The sequence below is a fragment of the Myiozetetes cayanensis genome, unplaced genomic scaffold, assembly GCF_022539395.1.
Source record: "Myiozetetes cayanensis isolate MyiCay16 unplaced genomic scaffold, myiCay2020 scf12, whole genome shotgun sequence".
In the NCBI taxonomy this organism is placed as follows: Eukaryota; Metazoa; Chordata; class Aves; order Passeriformes; family Tyrannidae; genus Myiozetetes; species Myiozetetes cayanensis.
The window spans coordinates 18,121,835-18,134,702 of NW_026086826.1; the positions used below are offsets into that span (position 1 = coordinate 18,121,835).

At 36.6% G+C, this 12,868-nt stretch overlaps 1 protein-coding gene across 1 annotated transcript in view; it reads right to left on the reverse strand.

The window, feature by feature from the left end:
* Positions 1–12,868, reverse strand: part of DPYD (dihydropyrimidine dehydrogenase) — a 334,066-nt gene that overhangs the window by 239,548 nt on the left and 81,650 nt on the right. Inside the window, exon 4 of the mRNA XM_050307196.1 lies at positions 7,971–8,058. Within this exon, the coding sequence (XP_050163153.1) occupies positions 7,971–8,058 (88 nt within the window). The remainder of the gene's footprint in view (positions 1–7,970; positions 8,059–12,868) is intronic.

Genomic DNA, 12,868 nt, shown 5'->3' on the forward strand with positions numbered 1-12,868 from the left:
GATATTGCCACGTGCTGCTCCCATGACTGTGCAGTGGCTCGAGAGCAAACTTCCTGATATCCAGGGCACAGTGTAGCATGGAGACAGGGCTGTGGGGAGGGCTTCAGGTGCCCAGCTCTGAGCTGCTTCACCTCTTTGTTCTTCCATTCTATTTTATCATTTATCCTGCCTTTACTGTGTTGATTTATTATCTAACATATAAAACATAATTAGAAAAATGTTTTACCATAGTTGACAAAAAACTGGCAGATAAATAAAGTCTAGTAAGTTACACTGAGTAGTGTTATACAAACTGTGTCACAAAACTGCAAATCATTCTGTTACTGCAGTAATAAACAAGAGTTTGTAGCATGTGTATAGTATCTTAAATGATTAGTTACACAAACATATTGTGCTTATGTAGCTTTATTTCTTAAGCTGAAAACAAGTATTATTATTCATTACATTTATCAGTGACATTAAAAGTAGAATATTCATAGAATGTTCACATGTAAAAAATAAAATATTGATCATTTCATATAATCAGGGCATAGTAGGCTGCATGCAAAATAGACATGAAATGCAGACCTGGCATGCTGGTATCTACACACCACATGTTGTACATGAGAAAGGATGAGAATTAAAGGGAGGCTGGCTTCATTAAAATGACAAAGTTACTTCAGGGCATGGAGTAATGCAAGCTACCTTAACAGTCTGGAGTAATTTTTGTAGATGCTGAAATAGTAAGATGACTCAGTTGGCTAGTTTCTTACAGACGTCACTGAGGAAGCAAGTCTAAAACTGGAACGTTTCTGAATTTTTTAATGAGATAAATGTCTGCTCCTGCCTTTGTTCATAGAATCTTTTTTCCTATGCACTTCCATAGAAATTAATTAATCTAACTGGATGTTTTGTGGTTTCCTACATCAAAATGTCAATAAATACTACATTGCTAACACAGAGGACAAAAAGAAGCGCTAAACAGATATCAATAATCACAGGAAAACAGGCAGAAGAGGATCTCCACATGTATCATTTGGAAGCATTATATAATTTGCATGCAAATTAGACTGTTTTTTACTTGAAAAAACCCTATTAAAATACATACGATCAATACTAAGAGACCAGAAGAAATTGCATTTATTATCAGGAAATGCTTATAGCATCCTTTCTTTCAATTCAATTCAAGAGCTTTTTATATAAATTCATTATGCATCAGGGTGTTTTGATATTGCATTTTTCATAAAAACAATGAAGAATATGCCTTATTACACTTTATGTAATAAAAATAAAAACATGGACTTTATCAGAATTTGGGGACAGCATGAATACTTTAACAGGAAAGAAGAAAAAAGTAATAATTTTTTTTTCATCTGGATTCAGTTTAAAAAAATGGAAGACACAGAAAAATATATGGGAAAATATAACCATTTCCTACTCTAGTTCATGTTCTGCGATGGCTTTAAAATTTACTCAAGATGTATTGGATTAAAACATTTCCACAGACCGAAGAGTCACTATTTAAAGTACATTGTTATATAAGTAGCATTTTTCACATTGACACACACCAGTTCAAATATAACAAGAAACACCCTCAGTCTGTCAGCCCCCCCCAAATCTCTTCCCAAGAAGAATGAACAAAACATAACAGCAACTTATCAAATCATACATATTCTATATTATAATGCTGATGATTTTTAATCAATCCAGAAATCTTTCACATCATTTGACTTGTGTCATCATAACAGGACTGTAATTTCACACAGTGTCACTATCTTTTTATGAAAAAGAACGGAAGAAATATCTTGTACTGTCATTTTGTCCTTTGTAGTCTAGAATGTGAGAGATTCCTTAATTGACATAGTGTCATCGCAAAAGTCTATTCTACATAATTACACTATGGCAACTGAAACCAGCTGTCAGCCATTCCATTACACTAAGTACAAACAGACATCTCAAGAAAAGTCACTGTTTCATGTGCATCAATTTAACACCGTCCGTATTTTTTCTTTAAAACTTTTTTTCTTACTATTTTATTTAGTGACCTGAAATACACAAAGATTAAAAGAGAAAACTGAATAAAACACCACTTTCAAGAACCTAGGCCCTCAAAGTAGTACTTAGAGATTAATTGTGATAATTTTCATTTGTCTGTATATCATAATTACCAGTCATCTAGCAGCTTTCTGACTTCCACAATTCTTCATTGTACCAACAGTATCCCACTTACGGTATTTTACATATGAACTGTGACTCATCGTTTTCTACAGTCTTTGCAATGGTATATAGATGTCCTTTGTTAATTTACTCAGAGTTCCTCTGGCACAGGAAAAACACCATTCTGTTTCTCTCACCTGTCATAATCTTTTCTTCAATCTTCTGCAATCTTTGCTTCATGCATTTTCTCTTAGTGATTCCACAACTTTTTGTATCTTGTCTTCCTCTGTCTACCCATTTTTCCTTCTTTCTCATTTCCAGCATATTACCACAAACACGTTTTGCTTTACTTCCTCAGTCTCCTAAACTTCACATTCACCTTTATTCCTTGGTATCCCTATCTATTTTCCAGTTTGTTCTCTCTTATTTCTCCTCTAAAAAAAAAAAAAAACAAACCAAAATTTCTCTCTTGAAAATCCCCCACCAATTTCCTTTGGTTTCATTTAAACCTAAAGATTTCTCTGAAATCCTAAAACTTACCCTTGTGCTCCACAAGTTTCTCTGTACTGTTCCTGACATTGATTTCTCCTTCCTCCATTTCCCTGCAAGTGTTCTGCACAGCCCAGGAACAACCTTTTACCTTTTATCCAGTGGGCAGCACGGCTTTGTTGATTTGGGAGGTTGAGTTGTTTTTTGAGTTTGTTTGTTTGTTTTCTGGTGTGGGTTTTTAAGTTGGTTTGGTAGTCTTTCTGAACAAGGAGAAAACTGTTGAGTCAATGTCAGGAATCCCTGTAATACTGCAAGGCTTGAGATAAAAATGTGAGAGCTGGTAACAGAGGGCTACAGCAACAAAGAGTGTTCTTTGAGTACTGATAACACAAAAGATACTTCTTCACTCCCAATTTTTCATTATAGACTCAGACTGTAAAGGCTGAGTCACTCACACCTTATGCCTGTGCTGTGTAACAAAAGTTAATATCCCCACCAAGAGTTGTTTTTCAATGCTACTACTCAACTATAAAGGTGTCTGATGACAAAAAGCTCCAAGACTCTCTCACGGAACAGTTCGAAGGTGAGCATGTGAGGAACAGTTGTTTTCCAAAGGGTGGTTTCTCTGGCACATGGTTTTGCTGAACAGGAGAAAAGCTGGACAGCCTTCAAGTGTTCAGGCTGAAAGATGCTTCTGGGAAACCAGGATTTTCTGCTGCTGTAAAACATTTGCTTGTGCCCAGTCCCAAAGGATGACAAGTGCTAGAGCTCCATTTTACCAATTCTTTTTTGCTTTGACATATCAACACAGGGAAAGGAGGACATAAAATCTTAAAATCTCCCTGGTACTCATTCAGAGCTAGGGGGGAAAGCTTTCTGCTGCAGCAGCTGAACACGTTTGGGGTTTTTCTAGTGTTTGTTTCTACGTTTTTTTTTTTCCTTTAAAGAAATAAACAACTAAGACAGCACTTGTGCATTATAAAACAAAGAATATACATTTTGCAATGTGATGACCGTATTTAAAGAGAGTACAGCAAGAAGTCAGAATACTTTGCCATTTTCTGGTATTTAGAGATCAGAAAAGCAGTGATGTGTGCATGGTGAATTTGAAGTCTTGGCTCTGAGAGATACAATTGCAAGCAGTCTGTATGAACCGAGACACACGAACTGGGAAGACACAATAGAATAGATTGTACCTTTATAAAGTGGAGTTGTAATACAGTTTGTATGGAAAAAGAGAATGGAAGTTGTGGCCTATACTCTACTGAGTCACAGCAGCTAACACAATACAGCATAAGTGACGTCTTTTTTGTCAAAGAGGCTCAAGGCTCATTGAGTCTGGCAATTCAATTACCCTCTCAATGCAGAAACAACCCTCCTCCCCTGTCCCTCTTCTACTCCTGAGCTCAGGTCTAATGGCAGAACAGCTACACTGTACATGGCCTGTAAATATCTAAAAAGCCTCAGGCTTAAGTGAACAAGAATCCCTGACCTTTTATGATTGCCATAGTCGTTTTCCAACAAAACAAACTGCATACAATAGAGCTCTTAAATACTTCACAATTCATTCTCAGTACGTTGCTGTCTAAATACTCTATATTAATAGTGAATCATGTTTAAATAAATACCTGCATGCAACACTGCTTACACAAGGATAAGGACAAGGAATTTATTGAACAGAATCTTCTCTAAACAAGTGGAAGGGTAGCTAGCTGAAGAGAGTGTCTCAAGTGACGAAGAGAGATTCAGAAGCAGGACAGGGACTTCAATAAGTCTAGAAAACACACCCCAATTTCTTGAATTTACTGATCTCAAACACATAAATGTTTTATGCTTTGCCTATTTAATTTTCTAGAAGATACTATATATGTTTATAAGCTTTGGGATTAAAAAAGGAAGTTTATTTCCAAGATGAAAACAGCAAAAACAGATTTATCATTTTGAAAAGTATCTTCAGTGTAAAATATCCTTGATCGTATTAAGGTAGTACTTCTGTGACAGTAATACAGAAATATTCTTCAAGCTGAATATTCAGGCTGCTGAATGATATCCAAGTGATTATTTCAATAGAAGTTTAGCAAAATGAAGTCAAAAGTTACTTAGTGGCTATATTAAAAACTTTCAAAATTACAAATTACAAGTTTTAATGTTCAAAAGCACACTATCCTTGTTTTCTATTTGCTCTAAATGTGTATGGTGCAAGTACCACCACAGCAGCAGAAGGAAGAGGGCAGAGGACACCACAGGAGCAGCCATGGTAGTGGGCTCTCACACAGACTCTACCATGGTCATCAATCACCTCAACCTCTGGTACCCCTCTCTCAACTTCCACCTTATTTCTATTGCTTGCTTGACATAAAACAAGGAGTTTCAAAGTGCAGTACTGTAAAAACGGTAGTACATTCCTATACCTATAAAAAAGTTCAATTAATAAAGGAAACCAGAAAAATTTCCCGTTACTTTTTCTGAATAATAGAATTTGTTGTAAAAGAAATCTTTTCTAGCAAAGGCACCAGAAACTAATACATCAAAAGGAAAATTCAGCCTAGCAGACTGCAGTCATCAAGTCAGGGTTGGGTTCCCTCTATGCACTGTTAATTTCCTTAAGTTGCTTTGTACATGAATTACAGGAAGCACAGCCACTGACATGGATGCTATAGACATAGAATCATAGAATGGTTTGGGTTGGAAGGGGACCTTCAAGATTGTCTAGTTCCAACACCCTTACCGAGAGCACGCAGGACTTCCTAGTCTTGTTTCTCAGTTTACAAATTCAGCTACTTGCTAAGCATATCCCAGTGTGGGTTTTACTCACTTCTAATTTTGGGGGGTTTGTTTTTTGGTGTGGTTTTTCTGTTGTTTGTTTTTAAAGGTAGCATTAGAACTGTTGCAGAAAAATGCCTCCACAACCATGCTGCTATTAAGATTCCTTCCAACAAGGTAAGGCTAAGATTGCAGAGGGTAAGACTGTATGTAAACTCACACTTGAAACTTGATTTCACAGAAGCAGCACTGATTTTAGGCATGCAATTTTCCATCCTAACATCTTGAACAGCAGAAACCAAGTATAAGATTTTTTTTAAAACTTCCTATGTTTGAGTTTTTCCTTCTGTCTACACGATTACCAGACATCAACATGAGGTAAAAGCAGTTACCAAAAGCTGTTGTATACCTTTTATAAAACCTAGTTTCAGAGTGGATACAGAAGCTATTGATAGATATGGATAGGATCCAAAAAGACATGCTATAGTTACATTTCAGTAATCTAAGATACTTTGGTTTTTCCACCAAACAAAATTGCTAAATCTCCTGAGAGAAAAGTAGTTAGTACATTGCAATTATTTTCTGTAGCAGGATTTTCTGATAAAACACCAAGGGATCAGGTCAACTGCTCAGGGCAAAACCAGTGTATTACCTAGCACCTGTAGCTTCCAAGAGGATTTAAAAGGCATCACCAAACAGCCCAAACTTTATAGGGTTGATCCACCTCACTGACCATCTGACAGGTTAATTTTGGCCCTATTAAAATCAGTAAGATTGTACCCATTGGCTTTGGCAGGGCAGACACTTTACTTCAAACCTTTGAGGCAGTTTACTAGTATCATTTCAGTATACCTTTGCCAAACCACAACTCTCAAAGCTCTGCAGTCACCCCACCTTGGTATTCTCTGTTCTGTAATGGAACCACAGAATTCAGGATGAATCAGTTGTTAAAATTACTTACCCTTTCTGTCAAGTCACAAAGGGGCATCATATAGCCAAGGCAGTCAGAGTCTAAGAGACCCGTCAAATTTATTGTTCCAGGATGTTGCTGGTGTTAGTTCTTTTTCTGACACCTTCAGCTGCAGTCTTCAATCCATCTGCCCTGGTTGCTTATTCCCAGCTTTATGTTTTGATAAGCAGGCCCTTTTTCTTTCCTCAACAACACATCACCCTATCCTACTCAAAGCAGTAGCATAACTAATCCTTTATAAGAAAAGATCATCCTGGTAAAATACTTCCATAAAATTTGCTTTAGGTTTCCTAAACAAACTACAGCTCAATGATGAGATGGAGAGTAGCATTTTCATTACTGCCTTGTACCTTCTCCGCTCAGTTTGCCTGCTTCACGATGCCTGAAGAGATAATAAGCAGCAATATGCCACAAAGTATACTATGGCCGTAAACAGATGCCTACATTCACGAAAATAAATGCAGCAGTGACAGGGTATAGACTATATATGAAAACTGTCTATATGGATATATTGGGTATAATACCAACTACTGCAAATAACATCACATTATAATTGATACACACATTCTAATATCTGCTCTTATGCTAATGTTTCTTATTAAGGTGCAGAATTTACTGGTGTCACACACAGTATAGTAAAATCAATGTAGCTGTTCACTTGCACATGGAGGTGCTGCTGTGTCCCACCAGCTTCACTCCAGCTTTATCTGTGCAGGCTCTTTCAGTTGCATCCAAGAATGAGACTTGTTAGAGCATAAAAGGCAGACAGAAAATCTTTGTAGCACCCTCAGCAGATTATGAGTCTAGTTGGGCTCATACAGACAAATAAATCACATGCAGCTAATGATTCCACAGATGGGAACTAAGTTTTAAAAGGTATGGGCCAATCAATATCCAGTCATCTTTAGGCTATCCCAGACAGCCTAATTAATCTTGTCACATCAACTTTGCAGTAATCTTTATTTATTTCTGACCATTAAAAGTCACTTGTAAACCACAATTCAGAATAATGTTTTTAAGATTTCATTATGATCACAGTATAGTAGCCTATTAAGAAAGGAAAAAGTACAGTACCTCTGAAGAGGGAGTTCCATTTATTCCTGTAGTATGTCATTAATAGTCCTAGTGAGTGACTACATTTGCATTAACCAGAGCCTTTTACTATTAAGTACAAGCAAACATGACCACGTCCATACCAAATTTCTGCCCAAAGGAAATTTAAACTACAATCACTTCTTAAAAAAAATAAAACTATCCCAAAACCCCTACCTTTAACAAAAGAAAAGGTTTGTAACTGTAATACCTCAGGTAGTAAAAAGGTTAATGACATTATAATGCTCAGGGTTTTGAATATCACTGTATTTGAAAACCATCAAAACCAAAGACTTCATATAAAAAGTGACATGAAATAGATCTGCACTATACATATCTGTACGGGCATAGAACAGAAGTAAAAATAATTAAAAATCAGCTGACTCAAACTTCAAAACATCTGTTCTAAACACTTTTTTTGAAGACTTTACAAAGATAAGCCTTAAAATGCAATCTCACCCACAGAAGTGCAAGTAACGGCTGTTATCTCCCTCCATGTACTACTGAAGCCTGACTTTACCTTGTTTGCAATACTTGTGATGAATGACTTGATGTCCAGATTAGTTGGGCAACTCTTCTGACAGGGGGCATCTGCACACTTTAAGCATCTACAGGAGTAAAAGAAAATGTGTCAAGGAGACATGGAATACAAATGCTGCCAATAGCACAAGGTTTAGAAGTTAGCATGCTGGAAGAAAAGCCACAAAGGAATAATATAGAGCATTTTCATTAAATTTCTATTTAAAGCCTTAAAGCATTACACGACCATTACTGACGTTCATCCACAAGGGTTAGTTATGTTCTGTTGACTGCACTTTACATAGGGAGGCAGGGGGTGCCATTACAAACATATGAACTACATATGTCTAAGTATTAGGAAACAAATTACACAGAGGTAATTTTTTTCCCCTCGAATCCAAGATTGCAAAACTTCTGACCATTTCGTTTTTCCATCTGAAAAACATTTCTGTTGTGAATCTGAATTTATTAATGATGTTCTGGAAGTGTCATTGTGGATTAAATTCTGAATGCTGGATAACCAAACATAAAAAAACCCCAGTATTTCCACAGAGGAGGTAATTACTTTTTACTATATGTCCAAAGAATAAGAATAGCTGATAAATTCTCAAGTCACTTTTCTATGACTTTACTGTGATAAGTCTGAGATCTCTGAAAATAATTCAGTAGTCTTATGCACACTCCCAACCAAAATCCTCAAGATCCTCCTTCTTGTCATTTTAAAAACAAAATGTAACTGTATATTGAAACATACTAAATAATAAAGATTGATTGTCTGTTTCTGCATAGTCATTCTTGAGGATGTACTGATCTGGTTGCCTGTACAAGTCCCATCTAAGGATTAAGCCCTCAAGGTAGTCTACACAGTTTGTAGTAAGCAAACCTACCACAAAAATACTAAAGTCAGTTGAAGAAGTAGAATTGTTCTCTATTAAATACAAAGGTATTTGTACATAGTTCTGGTTTTAAAGATCAATTATTATCATAGGTCAAATGCCTTACTACTTATAATTCATCAAGTTATTTCAGATGCTCTTTCAATATTGCTTTACTATCATACAGAATTTATGTTAACTGTGGGTTTAACAATCTATGGAAAATGAAATAAAATTTGGTTTTTACTTATTATTTGAGCCCAACTACTTACATAAGTTCCACAAGTCTACCTTAATTATTGTTATTCAGTGACAGTTAATAACACTGTGAAACTGGCTGAGACAGAGTATTTTCAAACACAGAAAAGCTCAAGAGGTCAATGGACTACAGGCACAAAGAAATGAAGAGCACATTAAAATGAAAGAAATTACTGAAATACCTGCAGTGAAACACTGGTCTGACTTTGTCAACCGCATGCATTGGGGTTTTTTTTTTGTTGTCATTTTTTCAATTAAGCACGGAATAAGAAAGAAGGCAAAGATAGTTAAGTAAAAGATTAATTAACCTTTCATCTTATTATTCATTATCATCTGGATGGGTATTGCAGACACTATGGTACCAGAAAAATTTAAAGGCACATGTGGTAGGGGCTGTTTGGATTTTCTCACGAGACAACATACGGAGAAAAGACCCCAGAGGATATATTTAAAGAAAACAGGTCCCACAGGCTGCAACAGAGTGAGAAACCTGAAAAAGCCAAATCCAGGTTCAACACCATAGTGGGTTACTAATTGAACTAGTCAGGATGTCAGAAGAGCATCAGCAGGTTTACCTGTGCCCAGCACTGCCCAATACTGACAGGTATGTGCTATAAATGCCTTAACAAACAGGACAGTGGGCACCTCAAAAGGTTGTGGCCTGAACACTGAGTCAAGAGGGTGCTTTTAGCATTCTAAGCAGATTGAAAGAAAACAAAGTTCTAGTACCAGAAGCCAGTAAAAAAGGAGATGCGCTAGAGAAAATAACACCGTTATGAGGGCTCAGATGAGCAGTTTGCCTGTGTAGGCAGTATGGAAATAACAGAAGTCAAAAATCATGCCATTAAAGAAGGTAACAATTCCGTTAAGACTTTCTACTCTTCACTTTCCTCAGTGTGGTTTTCTTCCAAAAACAACAGCCCTGTATCCAAGACCAAAGGAAGTGCACTGAACATAAAACACATTCTGTGGATTATATATAGCACAATCTCATGTCAAAACTGACTAGAATGGCACCTGGCAGGATAAGCTGTGTACAGATTACCCGTTGTGGCTAGCAAGCATCTTTACCAAATTATTTCTCTTTTGATTTTTGAGTTGGTTCACAAAATAACAGCTGTTGAAAATGTCAGCTACTTGGGGGGTGGGGGGGTAGGGGCGGGTAACGCAATCTTGAATGTGAGCTTTGGGGAGGAGGGGAGGGTGCCATGAATATACCAGTACAGACTTTCTCTTATAATAATACCATCTTCCAAGCACTCTGCAGACTAAAGTGCACCAGGTTGCCATTAATCCCACTTATCACTCTGACAGCTCAGTAATTACACTCCTGCTATAGCTAGGTACTGTAAGGTACTGTAGTCCTAATAAAACATCAAGCACTGTGCTGAATGCATGCTGGTGTGGTGTTTTATTAAACTTGGGGGGTTGATCATCAAGTGACATTAGTGTTGACCTATTTTTCTATCTGACAATAAATTATCCTTTGACCATACCATAAAAGATATTACAGAGTGCATTTACTGTACAAAGGAGCAAAGGTATTGTATTCTGGTGAACCAGGCAAAAAGCATAAATAAAGTAGTAGAGTCACCCACCAGAAAGTTATTACATAAATTGCTGCAAGTGATTGATCCTTTCAAAAATCACGGGCACAATACCATGCATAAGGGAATACACCAGCATTACCATGAGCTTCAAATCCACATGCATACAAAGAAACACTAAGTATCACACTTCTTTCCGTTTTCTGTAACTGCCCTCCCACCCTATGAAATCCCATCTTTCATTTTACACGGTTATTTTATTACTATGATTTTAGTTCAAAATAATGTGAAGAACAAATTAGAAAGTTAGATTAAATGTCTGTAATTCACCTGCTAGCTCCTACTAAATTAAATGAAGAGTTACATGTTCACTACTAAAAAAACACCCAGATAAACAACATTCTGTACTATGGACCTGTGCTAATCTCAGAATATATCTCACAGCATTTCTTAGTAAAAATATAGGAAAAATCCTACCAACTATCTGAAAACACCCTGTATTATAAAATCTCCCCCTCTTTGTTCATGGAATAGGATCTCTTTTAGAAACATATAGGCTGTGTTGAATCTTAAAAGACACAATATTCACTTTATATGCATATTCATTTCCATATAAAAGGGAACACCATAGTCTTTGCACTGCAAAAGAAAAAGGGAAGCCATAGACAAGATTAATTTTCAGTTAATAGTTTTCACTGTTTAATTGTTAAATATTACCCAGTATTTTATTTTAAAGTTAAAATATCTGACCAACAGTCTCATTTCTAGGTCTAGACCAGCTCTTAACACACTTTTGCTTCTAAACAAAGAAGGGTAATTTTGTTATATTGTTACCTAAAATTGCAGTGAACAATTGTCTATATAACTGGCAATAACATTCCCTGAAGTGCAATCACATGTACACTGAAAGGCCAGCAGTGAAACAGATAATCCAGAGTAATATTCCACAACGAATTGTTACTGATAACCTATCAAATTTTCATGTATGACAAAACAGGCCAAATAACCTTTATGGTTACCGTTGGCAGAGGTTTAGAAGCACACTGAATCCTAATCCACTTATGTGGGTTTCTGCAGGACATAGTCATTTTGAAAAGAGGCTTCCAGCTCTACTATTTGCAGAAACTTCTAAAACTTTATCCATTACTCAGAGAAATAGCCCAGATACACACATTATATGTTTCGCACAGGTCTCATAATGATGTTCTGTATGTATGTCCTGAGGCTTTGGTCAATTAATTTTAAGAGAATGGCAAAGCTAATTCCACCCAGTGAATAGGAGGCCAGTTTGAACAGAAGACACAACTTCGATGTCAAGGCTCTTCTTGGTTCCAAGTCTTTTGCAACACTCTCTAAACCCTGAGCTGGGGACAGTAAACAGTGAAATAAGAAAGCTGCATGTCAGGAAGAAATAAATCTATAATTTCCAAATAAATCTAATTAATTTCCAAGTGGAATGCCCATTGCCTTTGGTTGCAGAAGAGCATTATACATAATTTTTTCTCTTCTCCTTAAATTGGAACTGACTATGAACACATAATTTTGGATTACAGAAGAAACAGATCAAATCACCAAGAAACACCTCTGAACACAAAGGGCATCAGGAACTGTAAAAACACAGAAAAGACAGACAAGTAGGTATCATGGTCCTGGATATGTAATACTGGAAAAAGAAATTCCCAGCCTGTTAGCAATACACAGGAACCATAAGAAAGAAAACATGTACATTGCCAGTACTTGTTCATGACTAAAGAAAGAAGGAAAGATTCCCACATCATCGCTGTTGCATTCTCAGTCACCTGGAAGTCCTGTAAGCATTCTACAGACCCAGAAAAATGGCAGTACTCTGTCAGCAGGTTCAGACAACCAGAGGAAGCAAATTTTAAATAGAGACACTCTACAGGATTAGAGAGAGACACGACATTGCTGCTGGTAGCTACAGTATGTGTAAGGGAGGTGCTTTTTATTGAAAGGAAGAAATGCTCAGAGTTGAAAGTTAGTCTTCAGACACAAAAACCTCCTACCCTAGTGCAGAATAATGGCACTTACAGACAAGGTTATTTTTGGACACTTAAGAGGTAGTGAATCATATGGACATAGACTCCAAATCATTCTATTCATCAATGCCTCATCTTTCTCTTTTCTTCTTTGGCTCTCTACACAGCCATAATTCTTTTCTCATCTACTTCTGAATCCCCTTAAAGTGCAGGAACTCTCCT